We start from the raw sequence: 24517 nt of genomic DNA on the forward strand, positions 1-24517 counted from the left end.
TGAGTCGTACATTAAACATGTGGTCTTACACCTCTTGATCTTTATCACGGCTGGCTGGTAGAATATGTTGTCAGTTGTGGTTTAGTTGTTACAGTCATAAGGCTCCGTTTTTAGCTGAGGCAGCAGGAACTGAATGTTGAGATGACTCTAGCGGGTTATTGTCCATGTACTGCTATTTAAACAGGTCAGTGACAATGCAGTTAGACTTTTTTATTTGATTTTTTAAAGGTTGTTTGGGAGTGTCTCTAGAGTCTCTCTCACAGTACCTCATCTTCCCTTGGATGAGATATTTGGCCTAATGCCGACAAGTCACTTTTCTAAAATGTTAGGCTTAAGGCCTGTGTCCTAAATGGTGCCCTCGTCCCTTTTATAGTGCACTACTTTTGGGCTCAAAGTAGTGGACGATTATAGGGGAATAGGATGCAGCCTTCCCATGGTATCAATAGGCCTGCCCTACCTGCAGTGTAGGTTGTCCCTGTTCCCATAGGGCTCAAAGTAGTGGACGATTATAGGGGAATAGGATGCAGCCTTCCCATGTTATCAATAGGCCTGCCCTACCTGCAGTGTAGGTTGTCCCTGTTCCCATAGGGCCCATAGGGCTCAAAGTAGTGGACGATTATAGGGGAATAGGATGCAGCCTTCCCATGTTATCAATAGGCCTGCCCTACCTGCAGTGTAGGTTGTCCCTGTTCCCATAGGGCCCATAGGGCTCAAAGTAGTGGACGATTATAGGGGAATAGGATGCAGCCTTCCCATGTTATCAATAGGCCTGCCCTACCTGCAGTGTAGGTTGTCCCTGTTCCCATAGGGCCCATAGGGCTCAAAGTAGTGGACGATTATAGGGGAATAGGATGCAGCCTTCCCATGTTATCAATAGGCCTGCCCTACCTGCAGTGTAGGTTGTCCCTGTTCCCATAGGGCCCATAGGGCTCAAAGTAGTGGACGATTATAGGGGAATAGGATGCAGCCTTCCCATGTTATCAATAGGCCTGCCCTACCTGCAGTGTAGGTTGTCCCTGTTCCCATAGGGCCCATAGGGCTCAAAGTAGTGGACGATTATAGGGGAATAGGATGCAGCCTTCCCATGTTATCAATAGGCCTGCCCTACCTGCAGTGTAGGTTGTCCCTGTTCCCATAGGGCCCATAGGGCTCAAAGTAGTGGACGATTATAGGGGAATAGGATGCAGCCTTCCCATGTTATCAATAGGCCTGCCCTACCTGCAGTGTAGGTTGTCCCTGTTCCCATAGGGCCCATAGGGCTCAAAGTAGTGGACGATTATAGGGGAATAGGATGCAGCCTTCCCATGTTATCAATAGGCCTGCCCTACCTGCAGTGTAGGTTGTCCCTGTTCCCATAGGGCCCATAGGGCTCAAAGTAGTGGACGATTATAGGGGAATAGGATGCAGCCTTCCCATGTTATCAATAGGCCTGCCCTACCTGCAGTGTAGGTTGTCCCTGTTACTTTACCGGGCATGAATATTCATGTAGACATTGACAGGGCTGGTGGAAAGACATGTTGTTTTTAAAGACCTCCGCCATTCTCTTGTTTCTGAACCATGGAGGCCTGTATAGACGTCAACCAACTTGGTGCCGGTGTTTCTGCTTCCTAACCCACCCGGTGCCGTTGTTGCTGCTTCCTAACCCACCCGGTGCCGTTGTTGCTGCTTCCTAACCCACCCGGTGCCGTTGTTGCTGCTTCCTAACCCACCCGGTGCCGTTGTTGCTGCTTCCTAACCCACCCGGTGCCGTTGTTGCTGCTTCCTAACCCACCCGGTGCCGTTGTTGCTGCTTCCTAACCCACCCGGTGCCGTTGTTGCTGCTTCCTAACCCACCCGGTGCCGTTGTTGCTGCTTCCTAACCCACCCGGTGCCGTTGTTGCTGCTTCCTAACCCACCCGGTGCCGTTGTTGCTGCTTCCTAACCCACCCGGTGCCGTTGTTGCTGCTTCCTAACCCACCCGGTGCCGTTGTTGCTGCTTCCTAACCCACCCGGTGCCGTTGTTGCTGCTTCCTAACCCACCCGGTGCCGTTGTTGCTGCTTCCTAACCCACGATCGGTGCCGTTGTTGCTGCTTCCTAACCCACGATCGGTGCCGTTGTTGCTGCTTCCTAACCCACGATCGGTGCCGTTGTTGCTGCTTCCTAACCCACGATCAGTGCTGCTGTTGCAGGCTGTAGGCCTTCTTTATATAAAGTAAACCCACTAAAAGCAGGCCTCTCTGCCTTGGCTGCCATGCATAGGCTTGCTGGGTGGGTCTTTGTGTTTATGGTAAGTGGCTGGGGCAGCTGCATGCTTATGAAACCATTACTGTGTCCCACTAGTCTCTGACACGGCTCAGGGTCTCCTCAACCCTAAACCATTACTGTGTTCCACTAGTCTCTGACACGGCTCAGGGTCTCCTAAACCCTAAACCATTACTGTGTCCCACTAGTCTCTGACACGGCTCAGGGTCTCCTAAACCATTACTGTGTTCCACTAGTCTCTCAGACACGGCTCATTGTTTTTGACGCACAAAACAATTTAGGCAACAGGGGAACTTGCTCCAGAAGGGGGGGTTGAATATCTCTGCTGTAACCAAGAAGCTTGATGTTGACATCTAGCCGCTTAGCTAGCAAGTTAGAAAACCAGATGCATAGCTGGAGCCCTCTTAGAGTCCTTATAGTTTTATAAGAAGTAGTGTAGCTCGCAGCACCGCAAGGTGAGGGTGCATCCAACCTAGATGTTTCGATTTGGTAGACGCATTCAAATGGGAGAGTTATATTGTCGTGTCCCCAAGTCAACTTCGGGGAAACACAAGATGATGCCCAGTTGTCTCCTCTCTGTAATGTGGTTTGGTTAGCCTATAGCCTTTAGCCTATAGCCTATAGCCTTTAGCATATAGCCTGCCAAACAATAGGACTAATTGATGTGCTGTTATCTCCAGAGCACTGTAACCACCAAAAATCCTGCTTTGACAAATTTTACTACAACACGTTCACCGACCCCAGGCCTAACTGTCAAGGTTCTGTATACTACATGTTCACCGACCCCAGGCCTAACTGTCAAGGTTCTGTATACTACATGTTCACCGACCCCAGGCCTAACTGTCAAGGTTCTGTATCCTACAACACGTTCACCGACCCCAGGCCTAACTGTCAAGGTTCTGTATACTACATGTTCACCGACCCCAGGCCTAACTGTCAAGGTTCTGTATCCTACAACACGTTCACCGACCCCAGGCCTAACTGTCAAGGTTCTGTATACTACATGTTCACCGACCCCAGGCCTAACTGTCAAGGTTCTGTATCCTACAACACGTTCACCGACCCCAGGCCTAACTGTCAAGGTTCTGTATACTACATGTTCACCGACCCCAGGCCTAACTGTCAAGGTTCTGTATCCTACAACACGTTCACCGACCCCAGGCCTAACTGTCAAGGTTCTGTATACTACATGTTCACCGACCCCAGGCCTAACTGTCAAGGTTCTGTATCCTACAACACGTTCACCGACCCCAGGCCTAACTGTCAAGGTTCTGTATACTACATGTTCACCGACCCCAGGCCTAACTGTCAAGGTTCTGTATCCTACAACACGTTCACCGACCCCAGGCCTAACTGTCAAGGTTCTGTATCCTACAACACGTTCACCGACCCCAGGCCTAACTGTCAAGGTTCTGTATACTACATGTTCACCGACCCCAGGCCTAACTGTCAAGGTTCTGTATCCTACAACACGTTCACCGACCCCAGGCCTAACTGTCAAGGTTCTGTATCCTACAACACGTTCCCCCGACCCCAGGCCTAACTGTCAAGGTTCTGTATCCTACAACACGTTCACCGACCCCAGGCCTAACTGTCAAGGTTCTGTATCCTACAACACGTTCACCGACCCCAGGCCTAACTGCCAAGGTTCTGTATCCTACAACACGTTCACCGACCCCAGGCCTAACTGTCAAGGTTCTGTATCCTACAACACGTTCACCGACCCCAGGCCTAACTGTCAAGGTTCTGTATCCTACAACACGTTCACCGACCCCAGGCCTAACTGTCAAGGTTCTGTATCCTACAACACGTTCACCGACCCCAGGCCTAACTGCCAAGGTTCTGTATCCTACAACACGTTCACCGACCCCAGGCCTAACTGTCAAGGTTCTGTATCCTACAACACGTTCACCGACCCCAGGCCTAACTGTCAAGGTTCTGTATCCTACAACACGTTCACCGACCCCAGGCCTAACTGTCAAGGTTCTGTATCCTACAACACGTTCACCGACCCCAGGCCTAACTGTCAAGGTTCTGTATCCTACAACACGTTCACCGACCCCAGGCCTAACTGTCAAGGTTCTGTATCCTACAACACGTTCCCCCGACCCCAGGCCTAACTGTCAAGGTTCTGTATCCTACAACACGTTCACCGACCCCAGGCCTAACTGTCAAGGTTCTGTATCCTACAACACGTTCACCGACCCCAGGCCTAACTGCCAAGGTTCTGTATCCTACAACACGTTCACCGACCCCAGGCCTAACTGTCAAGGTTCTGTATCCTACAACACGTTCACCGACCCCAGGCCTAACTGTCAAGGTTCTGTATCCTACAACACGTTCACCGACCCCAGGCCTAACTGTCAAGGTTCTGTATCCTACAACACGTTCACCGACCCCAGGCCTAACTGTCAAGGTTCTGTATCCTACAACACGTTCACCGACCCCAGGCCTAACTGTCAAGGTTCTGTATCCTACAACACGTTCACCGACCCCAGGCCTAACTGTCAAGGTTCTGTATCCTACAACACGTTCACCGACCCCAGGCCTAACTGTCAAGGTTCTGTATCCTACAACACGTTCACCGACCCCAGGCCTAACTGTCAAGGTTCTGTATCCTACAACACGTTCACCGACCCCAGGCCTAACTGTCAAGGTTCTGTATCCTACAACACGTTCACCGACCCCAGGCCTAACTTTTCAAGTCTCAAGGTACGGGTATTTTCATTTCACAACAGTGATTTGCTGATGCAGCAACAAGAGGTCTGAACCGGTTTTTCTTTCCTCAGTATTTTAATTGTTCCTGTCCTGTACTACATACCATGTCAACATAGACCATCAGGACATAGGAAGACGTCTAGGGCCTATGAACCAATGGGCATGAGACGGACGTGTGGATCCTTTTTCAAGCTGAATGCAGCGCTGAAAGAAATGCACCAGCAGCCAATCGGAACAGAGTTAGCTAGTAGAGACTTTTCAGGAAACATGACTGGTTCCTCTCAAGCACTAGCCTCCTAGTCTGGTCCCAGATCTGTTTTGCCAACTCCTATGGTCATTCTCACACTTATGACAATGACCTTAGAGGATGGCAGAAGCTGATCTGGGACCAGGCTACTTGATCACCAGCTAGCAGTAGCATAAATGGGTGATTTGGGCTAGACTTCATCACCTGGGATGAAGTTGTTGGGCCTTCCTCAGGTAGGCAGGCGCACTGCCTAGCTAGCAGACACTAGGATTAGGCTACAGTACAGACGAGGGCTACAATCCTGAGACGGTTTGACCCAGTCCCCGGGACTCTGGCGGGACACGGCCGGGGCTCTGGCGGGGCTCTGGCGGGACACGGCCGGGGCTCTGGCGGGGCTCTGGCGGGACCCGGCGTCAGATGAACTAGTGGGTAGCGTTTTGTTTTTGTCTCTGTGTGCAGTATGAAGGAAGTAAGGGGTGGTTTTGAGAGCCAATGCTAACTAGCCAGATTCTCACATTATCCCTTTTTAAAAGTTGTACATTAGATTTGCTGCTTACAGCTTCTGGTCACCAGTTTGCTTCCTACTAATGACCAGTAGAGTTTTATTTTTATTTAACCAGGTAGGCTAGTTGAGAACACCTTTATTTAACCAGGTAGGCCAGTTGAGAACACCTTTATTTAACCAGGTAGGCTAGTTGAGAACACCTTTATTTAACCAGGTAGGCTAGTTGAGAACACCTTTATTTAACCAGGTAGGCTAGTTGAGAACACCTTTATTTAACCAGGTAGGCCAGTTGAGAACACCTTTATTTAACCAGGTAGGCTAGTTGAGAACACCTTTATTTAACCAGGTAGGCCAGTTGAGAACACCTTTATTTAACCAGGTAGGCCAGTTGAGAACACCTTTATTTAACCAGGTAGGCCAGTTGAGAACACCTTTATTTAACCAGGTAGGCTAGTTGAGAACACCTTTATTTAACCAGGTAGGCTAGTAGAGAACACCTTTATTTAACCAGGTAGGCCAGTTGAGAACACCTTTATTTAACCAGGTAGGCTAGTTGAGAACACCTTTATTTAACCAGGTAGGCTAGTTGAGAACACCTTTATTTAACCAGGTAGGCTAGTTGAGAACACCTTTATTTAACCAGGTAGGCTAGTTGAGAACACCTTTATTTAACCAGGTAGGCTAGTTGAGAACACCTTTATTTAACCAGGTAGGCTAGTTGAGAACACCTTTATTTAACCAGGTAGGCCAGTTGAGAACACCTTTATTTAACCAGGTAGGCTAGTTGAGAACACCTTTATTTAACCAGGTAGGCTAGTTGAGAACACCTTTATTTAACCAGGTAGGCTAGTTGAGAACACCTTTATTTAACCAGGTAGGCTAGTTGAGAACACCTTTATTTAACCAGGTAGGCTAGTTGAGAACACCTTTATTTAACCAGGTAGGCTAGTTGAGAACACCTTTATTTAACCAGGTAGGCTAGTTGAGAACACCTTTATTTAACCAGGTAGGCTAGTTGAGAACACCTTTATTTAACCAGGTAGGCCAGTTGAGAACACCTTTATTTAACCAGGTAGGCCAGTTGAGAACACCTTTATTTAACCAGGTAGGCCAGTTGAGAACACCTTTATTTAACCAGGTAGGCCAGTTGAGAACACCTTTATTTAACCAGGTAGGCTAGTTGAGAACACCTTTATTTAACCAGGTAGGCTAGTTGAGAACACCTTTATTTAACCAGGTAGGCTAGTTGAGAACACCTTTATTTAACCAGGTAGGCTAGTTGAGAACACCTTTATTTAACCAGGTAGGCCAGTTGAGAACACCTTTATTTAACCAGGTAGGCCAGTTGAGAACACCTTTATTTAACCAGGTAGGCTAGTTGAGAACACCTTTATTTAACCAGGTAGGCCAGTTGAGAACACCTTTATTTAACCAGGTAGGCCAGTTGAGAACACCTTTATTTAACCAGGTAGGCCAGTTGAGAACACCTTTATTTAACCAGGTAGGCCAGTTGAGAACACCTTTATTTAACCAGGTAGGCCAGTTGAGAACACCTTTATTTAACCAGGTAGGCCAGTTGAGAACACCTTTATTTAACCAGGTAGGCCAGTTGAGAACACCTTTATTTAACCAGGTAGGCCAGTTGAGAACACCTTTATTTAACCAGGTAGGCTAGTTGAGAACACCTTTATTTAACCAGGTAGGCCAGTTGAGAACACCTTTATTTAACCAGGTAGGCTAGTTGAGAACACCTTTATTTAACCAGGTAGGCTAGTTGAGAACACCTTTATTTAACCAGGTAGGCCAGTTGAGAACACCTTTATTTAACCAGGTAGGCTAGTTGAGAACACCTTTATTTAACCAGGTAGGCTAGTTGAGAACACCTTTATTTAACCAGGTAGGCCAGTTGAGAACACCTTTATTTAACCAGGTAGGCTAGTTGAGAACACCTTTATTTAACCAGGTAGGCTAGTTGAGAACACCTTTATTTAACCAGGTAGGCCAGTTGAGAACACCTTTATTTAACCAGGTAGGCTAGTTGAGAACACCTTTATTTAACCAGGTAGGCCAGTTGAGAACACCTTTATTTAACCAGGTAGGCTAGTTGAGAACACCTTTATTTAACCAGGTAGGCTAGTTGAGAACACCTTTATTTAACCAGGTAGGCCAGTTGAGAACACCTTTATTTAACCAGGTAGGCCAGTTGAGAACACCTTTATTTAACCAGGTAGGCTAGTTGAGAACACCTTTATTTAACCAGGGAGGCCAGTTGAGAACACCTTTATTTAACCAGGTAGGCTAGTTGAGAACACCTTTATTTAACCAGGGAGGCCAGTTGAGAACACCTTTATTTAACCAGGTAGGCTAGTTGAGAACACCTTTATTTAACCAGGTAGGCCAGTTGAGAACACCTTTATTTAACCAGGTAGGCCAGTTGAGAACACCTTTATTTAACCAGGTAGGCCAGTTGAGAACACCTTTATTTAACCAGGTAGGCCAGTTGAGAACACCTTTATTTAACCAGGTAGGCTAGTAGAGAACACCTTTATTTAACCAGGTAGGCCAGTTGAGAACACCTTTATTTAACCAGGTAGGCCAGTTGAGAACACCTTTATTTAACCAGGTAGGCCAGTAGAGAACACCTTTATTTAACCAGGTAGGCTAGTTGAGAACACCTTTATTTAACCAGGTAGGCCAGTTGAGAACACCTTTATTTAACCAGGTAGGCTAGTTGAGAACACCTTTATTTAACCAGGTAGGCCAGTTGAGAACACCTTTATTTAACCAGGTAGGCCAGTTGAGAACACCTTTATTTAACCAGGTAGGCCAGTTGAGAACACCTTTATTTAACCAGGTAGGCCAGTTGAGAACACCTTTATTTAACCAGGTAGGCCAGTTGAGAACACCTTTATTTAACCAGGTAGGCTAGTTGAGAACACCTTTATTTAACCAGGTAGGCCAGTTGAGAACACCTTTATTTAACCAGGTAGGCCAGTTGAGAACACCTTTATTTAACCAGGTAGGCCAGTTGAGAACACCTTTATTTAACCAGGTAGGCTAGTTGAGAACACCTTTATTTAACCAGGTAGGCCAGTTGAGAACACCTTTATTTAACCAGGTAGGCCAGTTGAGAACACCTTTATTTAACCAGGTAGGCCAGTTGAGAACACCTTTATTTAACCAGGTAGGCCAGTTGAGAACACCTTTATTTAACCAGGTAGGCCAGTTGAGAACACCTTTATTTAACCAGGTAGGCCAGTTGAGAACACCTTTATTTAACCAGGTAGGCCAGTTGAGAACACCTTTATTTAACCAGGTAGGCTAGTTGAGAACACCTTTATTTAACCAGGTAGGCTAGTTGAGAACACCTTTATTTAACCAGGTAGGCCAGTTGAGAACACCTTTATTTAACCAGGTAGGCCAGTTGAGAACACCTTTAATTAACCAGGGAGGCCAGTTGAGAACACCTTTATTTAACCAGGTAGGCCAGTTGAGAACACCTTTATTTAACCAGGTAGGCTAGTTGAGAACACCTTTATTTAACCAGGTAGGCCAGTTGAGAACACCTTTATTTAACCAGGTAGGCCAGTTGAGAACACCTTTATTTAACCAGGTAGGCCAGTTGAGAACACCTTTATTTAACCAGGTAGGCCAGTTGAGAACACCTTTATTTAACCAGGTAGGCTAGTTGAGAACATCTTTATTTAACCAGGTAGGCCAGTTGAGAACACCTTTATTTAACCAGGTAGGCTAGTTGAGAACACCTTTATTTAACCAGGTAGGCCAGTTGAGAACACCTTTATTTAACCAGGTAGGCTAGTTGAGAACACCTTTATTTAACCAGGTAGGCCAGTTGAGAACACCTTTATTTAACCAGGTAGGCTAGTTGAGAACACCTTTATTTAACCAGGTAGGCTAGTTGAGAACACCTTTATTTAACCAGGTAGGCCAGTTGAGAACACCTTTATTTAACCAGGTAGGCCAGTTGAGAACACCTTTATTTAACCAGGTAGGCTAGTTGAGAACACCTTTATTTAACCAGGTAGGCTAGTTGAGAACACCTTTATTTAACCAGGTAGGCCAGTTGAGAACACCTTTATTTAACCAGGTAGGCCAGTTGAGAACACCTTTATTTAACCAGGTAGGCTAGTTGAGAACACCTTTATTTAACCAGGGAGGCCAGTTGAGAACACCTTTATTTAACCAGGTAGGCTAGTTGAGAACACCTTTATTTAACCAGGGAGGCCAGTTGAGAACACCTTTATTTAACCAGGTAGGCTAGTTGAGAACACCTTTATTTAACCAGGTAGGCCAGTTGAGAACACCTTTATTTAACCAGGTAGGCCAGTTGAGAACACCTTTATTTAACCAGGTAGGCCAGTTGAGAACACCTTTATTTAACCAGGTAGGCCAGTTGAGAACACCTTTATTTAACCAGGTAGGCTAGTAGAGAACACCTTTATTTAACCAGGTAGGCCAGTTGAGAACACCTTTATTTAACCAGGTAGGCCAGTTGAGAACACCTTTATTTAACCAGGTAGGCCAGTAGAGAACACCTTTATTTAACCAGGTAGGCTAGTTGAGAACACCTTTATTTAACCAGGTAGGCCAGTTGAGAACACCTTTATTTAACCAGGTAGGCTAGTTGAGAACACCTTTATTTAACCAGGTAGGCCAGTTGAGAACACCTTTATTTAACCAGGTAGGCCAGTTGAGAACACCTTTATTTAACCAGGTAGGCCAGTTGAGAACACCTTTATTTAACCAGGTAGGCCAGTTGAGAACACCTTTATTTAACCAGGTAGGCCAGTTGAGAACACCTTTATTTAACCAGGTAGGCTAGTTGAGAACACCTTTATTTAACCAGGTAGGCCAGTTGAGAACACCTTTATTTAACCAGGTAGGCCAGTTGAGAACACCTTTATTTAACCAGGTAGGCCAGTTGAGAACACCTTTATTTAACCAGGTAGGCTAGTTGAGAACACCTTTATTTAACCAGGTAGGCCAGTTGAGAACACCTTTATTTAACCAGGTAGGCCAGTTGAGAACACCTTTATTTAACCAGGTAGGCCAGTTGAGAACACCTTTATTTAACCAGGTAGGCCAGTTGAGAACACCTTTATTTAACCAGGTAGGCCAGTTGAGAACACCTTTATTTAACCAGGTAGGCCAGTTGAGAACACCTTTATTTAACCAGGTAGGCCAGTTGAGAACACCTTTATTTAACCAGGTAGGCTAGTTGAGAACACCTTTATTTAACCAGGTAGGCTAGTTGAGAACACCTTTATTTAACCAGGTAGGCCAGTTGAGAACACCTTTATTTAACCAGGTAGGCCAGTTGAGAACACCTTTAATTAACCAGGGAGGCCAGTTGAGAACACCTTTATTTAACCAGGTAGGCCAGTTGAGAACACCTTTATTTAACCAGGTAGGCTAGTTGAGAACACCTTTATTTAACCAGGTAGGCCAGTTGAGAACAAGTTCTCATTTACAACTGCGACCTGGTCCGATCAGCCCCCAGGGTGACTCGGCTCTCCTCCGATCAGCCCCCAGGGTGACTCGGCTCTCCTCCGATCAGCCCCCAGGGTGACTCGGCTCTCCTCCGATCAGCCCCCAGGGTGACTCGGCTCTCCTCCGATCAGCCCCCAGGGTGACTCGGCTCTCCTCCGATCAGCCCCCAGGGTGACTCGGCTCTCCTCCGATCAGCCCCCAGGGTGACTCGGCTCTCCTCCGATCGGCCCCCAGGGTGACTCGGCTCTCCTCCGATCGGCCCCCAGGGTGACTCGGCTCTCCTCCGATCGGCCCCCAGGGTGACTCGGCTCTCCTCCGATCGGCCCCCAGGGTGACTCGGCTCTCCTCCGATCGGCCCCCAGGGTGACTCGGCTCTCCTCCGATCAGCCCCCAGGGTGACTCGGCTCAGAGCATTCTACACTGTTGTGTATATCCATCCTCCTGTCCTCATTTGGCACTGTGGTTTCCTCTAGACCCAGTTGTTTCTCTCTGGTGTTTTCAGTGCGACGGCCTTCGCCGTTTCAGCAACTTCACACACCTCAGAAATGCCGCTGTTTGAAAGGCTGACTGTGACCACAGAGGAAGAAGTCTTGGTCTCCGTTCTCCATCGCACATCAAGCCCAGAGAGACGTCACAACTTCTAACGCCCCCTGTCTACCGCTGTCGAGAGGCTCGCTGGTTAAAACTGGCACGTTGACAGACCTGTTTATTAATGTGCCCTGTCCCTTGGTTACTTTAGTTTTTACAGTCTGTCATGTTACCAGCTGGTGTCCAGTCTACTTAGTGAGGGCCCCATGTTACCAGCTGGTGTCCAGTCTACTTAGTGAGGGCCCCATGTTACCAGCTGGTGTCCAGTCTACTTAGTGAGGGCCCCATGTTACCAGCTGGTGTCCAGTCTACTTAGTGAGGGCCCCATGTTACCAGCTGGTGTCCAGTCTACTTAGTGAGGGCCCCATGTTACCAGCTGGTGTCCAGTCTACTTAGTGAGAGGCCCCATGTTACCAGCTGGTGTCCAGTCTACTTAGTGAGGGCCCCATGTTACCAGCTGGTGTCCAGTCTACTTAGTGAGGGCCCCATGTTACCAGCTGGTGTCCAGTCTACTTAGTGAGAGGCCCCATGTTACCAGCTGGTGTCCAGTCTACTTAGTGAGAGGCCCCATGTTACCAGCTGGTGTCCAGTCTACTTAGTGAGAGGCCCCATGTTACCAGCTGGTGTCCAGTCTACTTAGTGAGGGGCCCATGTTACCAGCTGGTGTCCAGTCTACTTAGTGAGGGCCCCATGTTACCAGCTGGTGTCCAGTCTACTTAGTGAGAGCCCCATGTTACCAGCTGGTGTCCAGTCTACTTAGTGAGGGGCCCATGTTACCAGCTGGTGTCCAGTCTACTTAGTGAGGGCCCCATGTTACCAGCTGGTGTCCAGTCTACTTAGTGAGGGGCCCATGTTACCAGCTGGTGTCCAGTCTACTTAGTGAGGGCCCCATGTTACCAGCTGGTGTCCAGTCTACTTACTGAGGGCCCCATGTTACCAGCTGGTGTCCAGTCTACTTACTGAGGGCCCCATGTTACCAGCTGGTGTCCAGTCTACTTACTGAGGGCCCCATGTTACCAGCTGGTGTCCAGTCCACTTAGTGAGGGCCCCATGTTACCAGCTGGTGTCCAGTCTACTTACTGAGGCCCCATGTTACCAGCTGGTGTCCAGTCTACTTACTGAGGCCCCATGTTACCAGCTGGTGTCCAGTCCACTTAGTGAGGGCCCCATGTTACCAGCTGGTGTCCAGTCTACTTACTGAGGCCCCATGTTACCAGCTGGTGTCCAGTCCACTTAGTGAGGGCCCCATGTTACCAGCTGGTGTCCAGTCTACTTACTGAGGCCCCATGTTACCAGCTGGTGTCCAGTCTACTTAGTGAGGGCCCCATGTTACCAGCTGGTGTCCAGTCTACTTAGTGAGGGCCCCATGTTACCAGCTGGTGTCCAGTCTACTTACTGAGGGCCCCATGTTACCAGCTGGTGTCCAGTCTACTTACTGAGGGCCCCATGTTACCAGCTGGTGTCCAGTCTACTTACTGAGGGCCCCATGTTACCAGCTGGTGTCCAGTCTACTTACTGAGGGCCCCATGTTACCAGCTGGTGTCCAGTCTACTTACTGAGGGCCCCATGTTACCAGCTGGTGTCCAGTCTACTTACTGAGGGCCCCATGTTACCAGCTGGTGTCCAGTCTACTTACTGAGGGCCCCATGTTACCAGCTGGTGTCCAGTCTACTTACTGAGGGCCCCATGTTACCAGCTGGTGTCCAGTCTACTTACTGAGGGCCCCATGTTACCAGCTGGTGTCCAGTCCACTTAGTGAGGGCCCCACAGTTCAGCTGGGTCATGAGGTCAGGGTTGAGGGTTGTTGAGAAACAAGGTCCTGAACTCCAGAAACGGACAGGATTCTAATCCCTTTGTTCATCTGTGTGTCTCCTGCGACAGAGGGACAGGAAGTAGACATTCCAGGAGGTGCTGAGGATCGTCAAGATGGCCTCCATCACCAACCAGGTTCACAGCCAAAATGCCCTGGAATAGAGAGTGGCAGCGGAGATGTGGGGCGGCGTTGCCATGGTGATCATTTACACAACATTACTGGAAAAGAAGCCGGGTGTCGACGATGTAAAGTCAAAGAGACCGATTTGGAGCTGGTGAGAAGTTCTACATACACACACACACACACACACCTTTGTATATGACTTTGTTATTTGCATATATCCTATGTGATTGTATGTTCGTACTGTTTAGTCAGTATGATGTCAACCATCCTGTCAGTCGGTAGGAAACACCAAGCCCAGTGTCAACCATCCTGTCAGCTGGTAGGAAACACCAAGCCCAGTGTTAACCATCCTGTCAGTTGGTAGGAAACACCAAGCCCAGTGTTAACCATCCTGTTAGTCGGTAGGAAACACCAAGCCCAGTGTTAACCATCCTGTCAGTTGGTAGGAAACACCAAGCCCAGTGTCAACCATCCTGTCAGTTGGTAGGAAACACCAAGCCCAGTGTCAACCATCCTGTCAGTCGGTAGGAAACACCAAGCCCAGTGTTAACCATCCTGTCAGTCGGTAGGAAACACCAAGCCCAGTGTAGAATAACGTCTTGACACCGTCTAATCTCACTGCCACGTTCTTCACCATCCCAAAGAGGGAACAGTTTACGCCCTTACAGTATAATAAATTATAGATTTGTCCTGTTCACTATAAAGACCATCAACCTATTCCACTATACAGACCATCAACCTATTCCACTATACAGACCATCAACCTATTCCACTATAAAGGGAATATGGCTGTTCCATTTGGGATGCTTCCTGTGATTACTGCGGCTGGGTTTGATGCTGTAAGCTTTTACTAATGGACTTAGGCCCGACTTCCCTTGGGTTGCTTTCTCCTATCATTTCCATTCAGGAAGTGATGGAAAACGCTCTTACATTATCTGAACATTACTCGATTTAAAAGGATAGTTTTTATCACATTGAATCATGGTTGAATGGTGAAACCTCAGCATGTTATCACGAGGGACTGAAGGAAGGCTGTGTCATGTAGTTCCTGCCATTCCGGAAGCCTCTTGTTTCCTTCCATTCCGGAAGCCTCTTGTTTCCTTCCATTCCGGAAGCCTCTTGTTTCCTTCCATTCCGGAAGCCTCTTGTTTCCTTCCATTCGTGAAGCCTCTTGTTTCCTTCCATTCCGGAAGCCTCTTGTTTCCTTCCATTCATTACTCTTCTGAAAAACAAAGGGCCGTTATCTATAAAGTCCACTACTTTTGGCCCGGGCCCATAGGGTTCTGGTCAACAGTAGTGGACTATATCACTCAACCTTTAGAAACAACAAGGCTGGTCAACTCTGACTCATGTTTTCTCACCGGAGAAGGGAAGTGTTCAGAGTGAAAATTCTCCCTGTAATGTGGACATGAGTTTGCTCTCTGTCCACGTGAAACGTCATCGTCATGCCCAGTCTCAGGAGACTGATCCTCAGTTTAAAGTGGAGATTGGACTGACTAGGACTGTGTCTTTAAAGGGCACCCTATTTCTAATACAGTCACATGACTTTGGTCCGGAGCCCTATGGGCCAATATGTAGTGGATAAGACACCATTTTAGATGTGCCCAGGGGGAATCCATTCCGCAGCTGCCGTCTCCAACGTCCTCTTTCATGCCACATTTACATAGACCTACAAAAACACCACACACACACACACACACACACACACACTGGTAGACACTATTGTTTCTGTGGTTTGCAGTAGACCATATCTTTGCATTACATTTCTAGGGGGTAGGGGATGCTAGCTTACACTTCCCGTTTCATTGTGTAGAGTTCTGTGTATGTACAGACAGCATGTTAAGCTCCAGTGTTGAGGTGACTTGGTGACAGAACGTTAAGCTCCAGTGGTGAGGTGACTTGGTGACAGAACGTTAAGCTCCAGTGTTGAGGTGACTTGGTGACAGAACGTTAAGCTCCAGTGGTGAGGTGACTTGGTGACAGAACGTTAAGCTCCAGTGGTGCGGTGACTTGGTGACAGAACGTTAAGCTCCAGTAGTGAGGTGACTTGGTGACAGAACGTTAAGCTCCAGTGTTGAGGTGACTTGGTGACAGAACGTTAAGCTCCAGTGTTGAGGTGACTTGGTGTCAGAACGTTAAGCTCCAGTGTTGAGGGGAGGTGACTTGGTGACAGAACGTTAAGCTCCAGTGGTGAGGTGACTTGGTGACAGAACGTTAAGCTCCAGTGGGGAGGGGAGGTGACTTGGTGACAGAACGTTAAGCTCCAGTGGTGAGGTGACTTGGTGTCAGAACGTTAAGCTCCAGTGTTGAGGGGAGGTGACTTGGTGACAGAACGTTAAGCTCCAGTGGTGAGGTGACTTGGTGACAGAACGTTAAGCTCCAGTGTTGAGGTGAGGTGACTTGGTGACAGAACGTTAAGCTCCAGTGTTGAGGTGAGGTGACTTGGTGACAGAACGTTAAGCTCCAGTGTTGAGGTGAGGTGACTTGGTGACAGAACGTTAAGCTCCAGTGTTGAGGTGACTTGGTGACAGAACGTTAAGCTCCAGTGGTGAGGTGACTTGGTGACAGAACGTTAAGCTCCAGTGTTGAGGTGAGGTGACTTGGTGACAGAACGTTAAGCTCCAGAGGTGAGGTGACTTGGTGACAGAACGTTAAGCTCCAGTGTTGAGGTGAGGTGACTTGGTGACAGAACGTTAAGCTCCAGTGTTGAGGTGAGGTGACTTGGTGACAGAACGTTAAGCTCCAGTGTTGAGGTGACTTGGTGACAGAACGTTAAGCTCCAGTGTTGAGGTGACTTGGTGACAGAACGTTAAGCTCCAGTGGAGAGGTGACTTGGTGACAGAACGTTAAGCTCCAGTGGTGAGGTGACTTGGTGACAGAACGTTAAGCTCCAGTGGTGAGGTGACTTGGTGACAGAACGTTAAGCTCCAGTGGAGAGGTGACTTGGTGACAGAACGTTAAGCTCCAGTGGTGAGGTGACTTGGTGACAGAACGTTAAGCTCCAGTGTTGAGGTGACTTGGTGACAGAACGTTAAGCTCCAGTGGAGAGGTGACTTGGTGACAGAACGTGAAGCTCCAGTGTTGAGGTGACTTGGTCAAAGAACGTTAAGCTCCAGTGTTGAGGGGAGGTGACTTGGTGACAGAAAGTTAAGCTCCAGTGGTGAGGTGACTTGGTGACAGAACGTTAAGCTCCAGTGTTGAGGTGACTTGGTGACAGAACGTTAAGCTCCAGTGGAGAGGTGACTTGGTGACAGAACGTTAAGCTCCAGTGGTGAGGTGACTTGGTGACAGAACGTTAAGCTCCAGTGTTGAGGTGACTTGGTGACAGAACGTTAAGCTCCAGTGTTGAGGTGACTTGGTGACAGAACGTTAAGCTCCAGTGGAGAGGTGACTTGGTGACAGAACGTTAAGCTCCAGTGGTGAGGTGACTTGGTGACAGAACGTTAAGCTCCAGTGGAGAGGTGACTTGGTGACAGAACGTTAAGCTCCAGTGTTGAGGGGAGGTGACAGAACGTTAAGCTCCAGTGGTGAGGTGACTTGGTGACAGAACGTTAAGCTCCAGTGGTGAGGTGACTTGGTGACAGAACGTTAAGCTCCAGTGGTGAGGTGACTTGGTGACAGAACGTTAAGCTCCAGTGTTGAGGTGACTTGGTGACAGAACGTTAAGCTCCAGTGTTGAGGTGACTTGATGACAGAACGTTAAGCTCCAGTGTTGAGGTGAGGTGACTTGGTGACAGAACGTTAAGCTCCAGTGTTGAGGTGACTTGGTGACAGAACGTTAAGCTCCAGTGTTGAGGTGACTTGGTGACAGAACGTTAAGCTCCAGTGGAGAGGTGACTTGGTGACAGAACGTTAAGCTCCAGTGGTGAGGTGACTTGGTGACAGAACGTTAAGCTCCAGTGGAGAGGTGACTTGGTGACAGAACGTTAAGCTCCAGTGTTGAGGGGAGGTGACAGAACGTTAAGCTCCAGTGGTGAGGTGACTTGGTGACAGAACGTTAAGCTCCAGTGTTGAGGTGACTTGGTGACAGAACGTTAAGCTCCAGTGTTGAGGTGACTTGGTGACAGAACGTTAAGCTCCAGTGGAGAGGTGACTTGGTGACAGAACGTTAAGCTCCAGTGTTGAGGGGAGGTGACAGAACGTTAAGCTCCAGTGGTGAGGTGACTTGGTGACAGAACGTTAAGCTCCAGTGGTGAGGTGACTTGGTGACAGAACGTTAAGCTCCAGTGGTGAGGTGACTTGGTGACAGAACGTTAAGCTCCAGTGTTGAGGTGACTTGGTGACAGAACGTTAAGCTCCAGTGTTGAGGTGACTTGGTGACAGAACGTTAAGCTCCAGTGTTGAGGTGAGGTGACTTGGTGACAGAAGGTTAAGCTCCAGTAGTGAGGTGACTTGGTGACAGAACGTTAAGCTCCAGTGTTGAGGTGAGGTGACTTGGTGACAGAACGTTAAGCTCCAGTGTTGAGGTGAGGTGACTTGGTGACAGAACGTTAAGCTCCAGTGTTGAGGTGAGGTGACTTGGTGACAGAACGTTAAGCTCCAGTGGTGAGGTGACTAGGTGACAGAACGTTAAGCTCCAGTGTTGAGGTGACTTGGTGACAGAACGTTAAGCTCCAGTGGAGAGGTGACTTGGTGACAGAACGTTAAGCTCCAGTGGGGAGGTGACTAGGTGACAGAACGTTAAGCTCCAGTGTTGAGGTGACTTGGTGACAGAACGTTAAGCTCCAGTGTTGAGGTGACTTGGTGTCAGAACGTTAAGCTCCAGTGTTGAGGTGAGGTGACTTGGTGACAGAACGTTAAGCTCCAGTAGTGAGGTGACTTGGTGACAGAACGTTAAGCTCCAGTAGTGAGGTGACTTGGTGACAGAACGTTAAGCTCCAGTGTTGAGGTGACTTGGTGACAGAACGTTAAGCTCCAGTGTTGAGGTGACTTGGTGACAGAACGTTAAGCTCCAGTGGAGAGGTGACTTGGTGACAGAACGTTAAGCTCCAGTGTTGAGGTGACTTGGTGACAGAACGTTAAGCTCCAGTGTTGAGGTGACTTGGTGACAGAACGTTAAGCTCCAGTGTTGAGGTGACTTGGTGACAGAACGTTAAGCTCCAGTGTTGAGGTGACTTGGTGACAGAACGTTAAGCTCCAGTGGAGAGGTGACTTGGTGACAGAACGTTAAGCTCCAGTGTTGAGGTGACTTGGTGACAGAACGTTAAGCTCCAGGGTTGAGGTGACTTGGTGACAGAACGTTAAGCTCCAGTGGTGAGGTGACTTGGTGACAGAACGTTAAGCTCCAGTGGAGAGGTGACTTGGTGACAGAACGTTAAGCTCCAGTGGTGAGGTGACTTGGTGACAGAACGTTAAGCTCCAGGGGGGAGGTGACTTGGTGACAGAACGTTAAGCTCCAGTGGTGAGGTGACTTGGTGACAGAACGTTAAGCTCCAGTGGGGAGGTGACTTGGTGACAGAACGTTAAGCTCCAGTGTTGAGGTGAGGTGACTTGGTGACAGAACGTTAAGCTCCAGTGGTGAGGTGACTTGGTGACAGAACGTTAAGCTCCAGTGGTGAGGGGAGGTGACAGAACGTTAAGCTCCAGTGTTGAGGTGAGGTGACTTGGTGACAGAACGTTAAGCTCCAGTGGTGAGGTGACTAGGTGACAGAACGTTAAGCTCCAGTGTTGAGGTGACTTGGTGACAGAACGTTAAGCTCCAGTGTTGAGGTGACTTGGTGACAGAACGTTAAGCTCCAGTGGGGAGGTGACTTGGTGACAGAACGTTAAGCTCCAGTGGTGAGGTGACTTGGTGACAGAACGTTAAGCTCCAGTGGGGAGGTGACTTGGTGACAGAACGTTAAGCTCCAGTGTTGAGGTGACTTGGTGACAGAACGTTAAGCTCCAGTGTTGAGGTGAGGTGACTTGGTGACAGAACGTTAAGCTCCAGTGGTGAGGTGACTTGGTGACAGAACGTTAAGCTCCAGTGGTGAGGGGAGGTGACAGAACGTTAAGCTCCAGTGTTGAGGTGACTTGGTGACAGAACGTTAAGCTCCAGTGTTGAGGTGACTTGGTGACAGAACGTTAAGCTCCAGTGTTGAGGGGAGGTGACTTGGTGACAGAACGTTAAGCTCCAGTGTTGAGGTGACTAGGTGACAGAACGTTAAGCTCCAGTGTTGAGGGGAGGTGACTTGGTGACAGAACGTTAAGCTCCAGTGTTGAGGTGACTTGGTGACAGAACGTTAAGCTCCAGTGTTGAGGTGACTTGGTGACAGAACGTTAAGCTCCAGTGGTGAGGTGACTTGGTGACAGAACGTTGAGCTCCAGTGGTGAGGTGACTAGGTGACAGAACGTTAAGCTCCAGTGGTGAGGTGACTTGGTGACAGAACGTTAAGCTCCAGTGTTGAGGTGACTTGGTGACAGAACGTTAAGCTCCAGTGTTGAGGTGACTAGGTGACAGAACGTTAAGCTCCAGTGGTGAGGTGACTTGGTGACAGAACGTTAAGCTCCAGTGTTGAGGTGACTAGGTGACAGAACGTTAAGCTCCAGTGTTGAGGTGACTTGGTGACAGAACGTTAAGCTCCAGTGTTGAGGTGAGGTGACTTGGTGACAGAACGTTAAGCTCCAGTGTTGAGGTGACTTGGTGACAGAACGTTAAGCTCCAGTGTTGAGGTGACTAGGTGACAGAACGTTAAGCTCCAGTGGTGAGGTGACTTGGTGACAGAACGTTAAGCTCCAGTGGAGAGGTGACTTGGTGACAGAACGTTAAGATCCAGTGTTGAGGGGAGGTGACAGAACGTTAAGCTCCAGTGGTGAGGTGACTAGGTGACAGAACGTTAAGCTCCAGTGGTGAGGTGACTTGGTGACAGAACGTTAAGCTCCAGTGTTGAGGTGACTAGGTGACAGAACGTTAAGCTCCAGTGTTGAGGTGACTTGGTGACAGAACGTTAAGCTCCAGTGTTGAGGTGAGGTGACTTGGTGACAGAACGTTAAGCTCCAGTGTTGAGGTGACTTGGTGACAGAACGTTAAGCTCCAGTGTTGAGGTGACTAGGTGACAGAACGTTAAGCTCCAGTGGTGAGGTGACTTGGTGACAGAACGTTAAGCTCCAGTGTTGAGGTGACTTGGTGACAGAACGTTAAGCTCCAGTAGTGAGGTGACTTGGTGACAGAACGTTAAGCTCCAGTGTTGAGGTGAGGTGACTTGGTGACAGAACGTTAAGCTCCAGTGTTGAGGTGAGGTGACTTGGTGACAGAACGTTAAGCTCCAGTGGGGAGGTGACTTGGTGACAGAACGTTAAGCTCCAGTTGGGAGGTGACTTGGTGACAGAACGTTAAGCTCCAGTGGTGAGGTGACTTGGTGACAGAACGTTAAGCTCCAGTGGTGAGGTGACTTGGTGACAGACCGTTAAGCTCCAGTGTTGAGGTGAGGTGACTTGGTGACAGAACGTTAAGCTCCAGTGGTGAGGTGACTTGGTGACAGAACGTTAAGCTCCAGTAGTGAGGTGACTTGGTGACAGAACGTTAAGCTCCAGTGGTGAGGTGACTTGGTGACAGAACGTTAAGCTCCAGTGGTGAGGTGACTTGGTGACAGAACGTTAAGCTCCAGTGTTGAGGGGAGGTGACTTGGTGACAGAACGTTAAGCTCCAGTGTTGAGGGGAGGTGACAGAACGTTAAGCTCCAGTGGAGAGGTGACTTGGTGACAGAACGTTAAGCTCCATTGGTGAGGTGACTTGGTGACAGAACGTTAAGCTCCAGTGTTGAGGTGACTTGGTGACAGAACGTTAAGCTCCAGTAGTGAGGTGACTTGGTGACGGAACGTTAAGCTCCAGTGTTGAGGTGAGGTGACTTGGTGACAGAACGTTAAGCTCCAGTGTTGAGGTGAGGTGACTTGGTGACAGAACGTTAAGCTCCAGTGGGGAGGTGACTTGGTGACAGAACGTTAAGCTCCAGTGTTGAGGGGAGGTGACAGAACGTTAAGCTCCAGTGGTGAGGTGACTTGGTGACAGAACGTTAAGCTCCAGTGGTGAGGTGACTTGGTGACAGAACGTTAAGCTCCAGTGGTGAGGTGACTTGGTGACAGAACGTTAAGCTCCAGTGTTGAGGTGACTTGGTGACAGAACGTTAAGCTCCAGTGTTGAGGTGACTTGGTGACAGAACGTTAAGCTCCAGTGTTGAGGTGAGGTGACTTGGTGACAGAAGGTTAAGCTCCAGTAGTGAGGTGACTTGGTGACAGAACGTTAAGCTCCAGTGTTGAGGTGAGGTGACTTGGTGACAGAACGTTAAGCTCCAGTGTTGAGGTGAGGTGACTTGGTGACAGAACGTTAAGCTCCAGTGTTGAGGTGAGGTGACTTGGTGACAGAACGTTAAGCTCCAGTGGTGAGGTGACTAGGTGACAGAACGTTAAGCTCCAGTGTTGAGGTGACTTGGTGACAGAACGTTAAGCTCCAGTGGAGAGGTGACTTGGTGACAGAACGTTAAGCTCCAGTGGGGAGGTGACTAGGTGACAGAACGTTAAGCTCCAGTGTTGAGGTGACTTGGTGACAGAACGTTAAGCTCCAGTGTTGAGGTGACTTGGTGACAGAACGTTAAGCTCCAGTGGGGAGGTGACTTGGTGACAGAACGTTAAGCTCCAGTGGGGAGGTGACTTGGTGACAGAACGTTAAGCTCCAGTGTTGAGGTGAGGTGACTTGGTGACAGAACGTTAAGCTCCAGTGGTGAGGTGACTTGGTGACAGAACGTTAAGCTCCAGTGGTGAGGGGAGGTGACAGAACGTTAAGCTCCAGTGTTGAGGTGACTTGGTGACAGAACGTTAAGCTCCAGTGTTGAGGTGACTTGGTGACAGAACGTTAAGCTCCAGTGTTGAGGTGACTTGGTGTCAGAACGTTAAGCTCCAGTGTTGAGGTGAGGTGACTTGGTGACAGAACGTTAAGCTCCAGTAGTGAGGTGACTTGGTGACAGAACGTTAAGCTCCAGTAGTGAGGTGACTTGGTGACAGAACGTTAAGCTCCAGTGTTGAGGTGACTTGGTGACAGAACGTTAAGCTCCAGTGTTGAGGTGACTTGGTGACAGAACGTTAAGCTCCAGTGGAGAGGTGACTTGGTGACAGAACGTTAAGCTCCAGTGTTGAGGTGACTTGGTGACAGAACGTTAAGCTCCAGTGTTGAGGGGAGGTGACTTGGTGACAGAACGTTAAGCTCCAGTGTTGAGGTGACTAGGTGACAGAACGTTAAGCTCCAGTGTTGAGGGGAGGTGACTTGGTGACAGAACGTTAAGCTCCAGTGTTGAGGTGACTTGGTGACAGAACGTTAAGCTCCAGTGTTGAGGTGACTTGGTGACAGAACGTTAAGCTCCAGTGTTGAGGTGACTTGGTGACAGAACGTTAAGCTCCAGTGTTGAGGTGACTTGGTGACAGAACGTTAAGCTCCAGTGGAGAGGTGACTTGGTGACAGAACGTTAAGCTCCAGTGTTGAGGTGACTTGGTGACAGAACGTTAAGCTCCAGTGTTGAGGTGACTTGGTGACAGAACGTTAAGCTCCAGTGGTGAGGTGACTTGGTGACAGAACGTTAAGCTCCAGTGGAGAGGTGACTTGGTGACAGAACGTTAAGCTCCAGTGGTGAGGTGACTTGGTGACAGAACGTTAAGCTCCAGGGGGGAGGTGACTTGGTGACAGAACGTTAAGCTCCAGTGGTGAGGTGACTTGGTGACAGAACGTTAAGCTCCAGTGGGGAGGTGACTTGGTGACAGAACGTTAAGCTCCAGTGTTGAGGTGACTTGGTGACAGAACGTTAAGCTCCAGTGTTGAGGTGAGGTGACTTGGTGACAGAACGTTAAGCTCCAGTGGTGAGGTGACTTGGTGACAGAACGTTAAGCTCCAGTGGTGAGGGGAGGTGACAGAACGTTAAGCTCCAGTGTTGAGGTGAGGTGACTTGGTGACAGAACGTTAAGCTCCAGTGGTGAGGTGACTAGGTGACAGAACGTTAAGCTCCAGTGTTGAGGTGACTTGGTGACAGAACGTTAAGCTCCAGTGTTGAGGTGACTTGGTGACAGAACGTTAAGCTCCAGTGGGGAGGTGACTTGGTGACAGAACGTTAAGCTCCAGTGGTGAGGTGACTTGGTGACAGAACGTTAAGCTCCAGTGGGGAGGTGACTTGGTGACAGAACGTTAAGCTCCAGTGTTGAGGTGACTTGGTGACAGAACGTTAAGCTCCAGTGTTGAGGTGAGGTGACTTGGTGACAGAACGTTAAGCTCCAGTGGTGAGGTGACTTGGTGACAGAACGTTAAGCTCCAGTGGTGAGGGGAGGTGACAGAACGTTAAGCTCCAGTGTTGAGGTGACTTGGTGACAGAACGTTAAGCTCCAGTGTTGAGGTGACTTGGTGACAGAACGTTAAGCTCCAGTGTTGAGGGGAGGTGACTTGGTGACAGAACGTTAAGCTCCAGTGTTGAGGTGACTAGGTGACAGAACGTTAAGCTCCAGTGTTGAGGGGAGGTGACTTGGTGACAGAACGTTAAGCTCCAGTGTTGAGGTGACTTGGTGACAGAACGTTAAGCTCCAGTGTTGAGGTGACTTGGTGACAGAACGTTAAGCTCCAGTGGTGAGGTGACTTGGTGACAGAACGTTGAGCTCCAGTGGTGAGGTGACTAGGTGACAGAACGTTAAGCTCCAGTGTTGAGGTGACTAGGTGACAGAACGTTAAGCTCCAGTGGTGAGGTGACTTGGTGACAGAACGTTAAGCTCCAGTGTTGAGGTGACTTGGTGACAGAACGTTAAGCTCCAGTGTTGAGGTGA

General features: G+C 48.8%; 1 protein-coding gene across 1 annotated transcript in view; it reads left to right on the forward strand.

Moving 5' to 3' along the window:
- The window catches only part of LOC139381868 (protein FAM53B-like), a 49468-nt gene that overhangs the window by 4425 nt on the left and 20526 nt on the right, over nucleotides 1-24517 (forward strand). The window contains exon 2 of the mRNA XM_071125694.1: nucleotides 13693-13898. Within this exon, the coding sequence (XP_070981795.1) occupies nucleotides 13693-13898 (206 nt within the window). The remainder of the gene's footprint in view (nucleotides 1-13692; nucleotides 13899-24517) is intronic.

Source organism: Oncorhynchus clarkii, chromosome 23 (genome assembly GCF_045791955.1).
Source record: "Oncorhynchus clarkii lewisi isolate Uvic-CL-2024 chromosome 23, UVic_Ocla_1.0, whole genome shotgun sequence".
In the NCBI taxonomy this organism is placed as follows: Eukaryota; Metazoa; Chordata; class Actinopteri; order Salmoniformes; family Salmonidae; genus Oncorhynchus; species Oncorhynchus clarkii.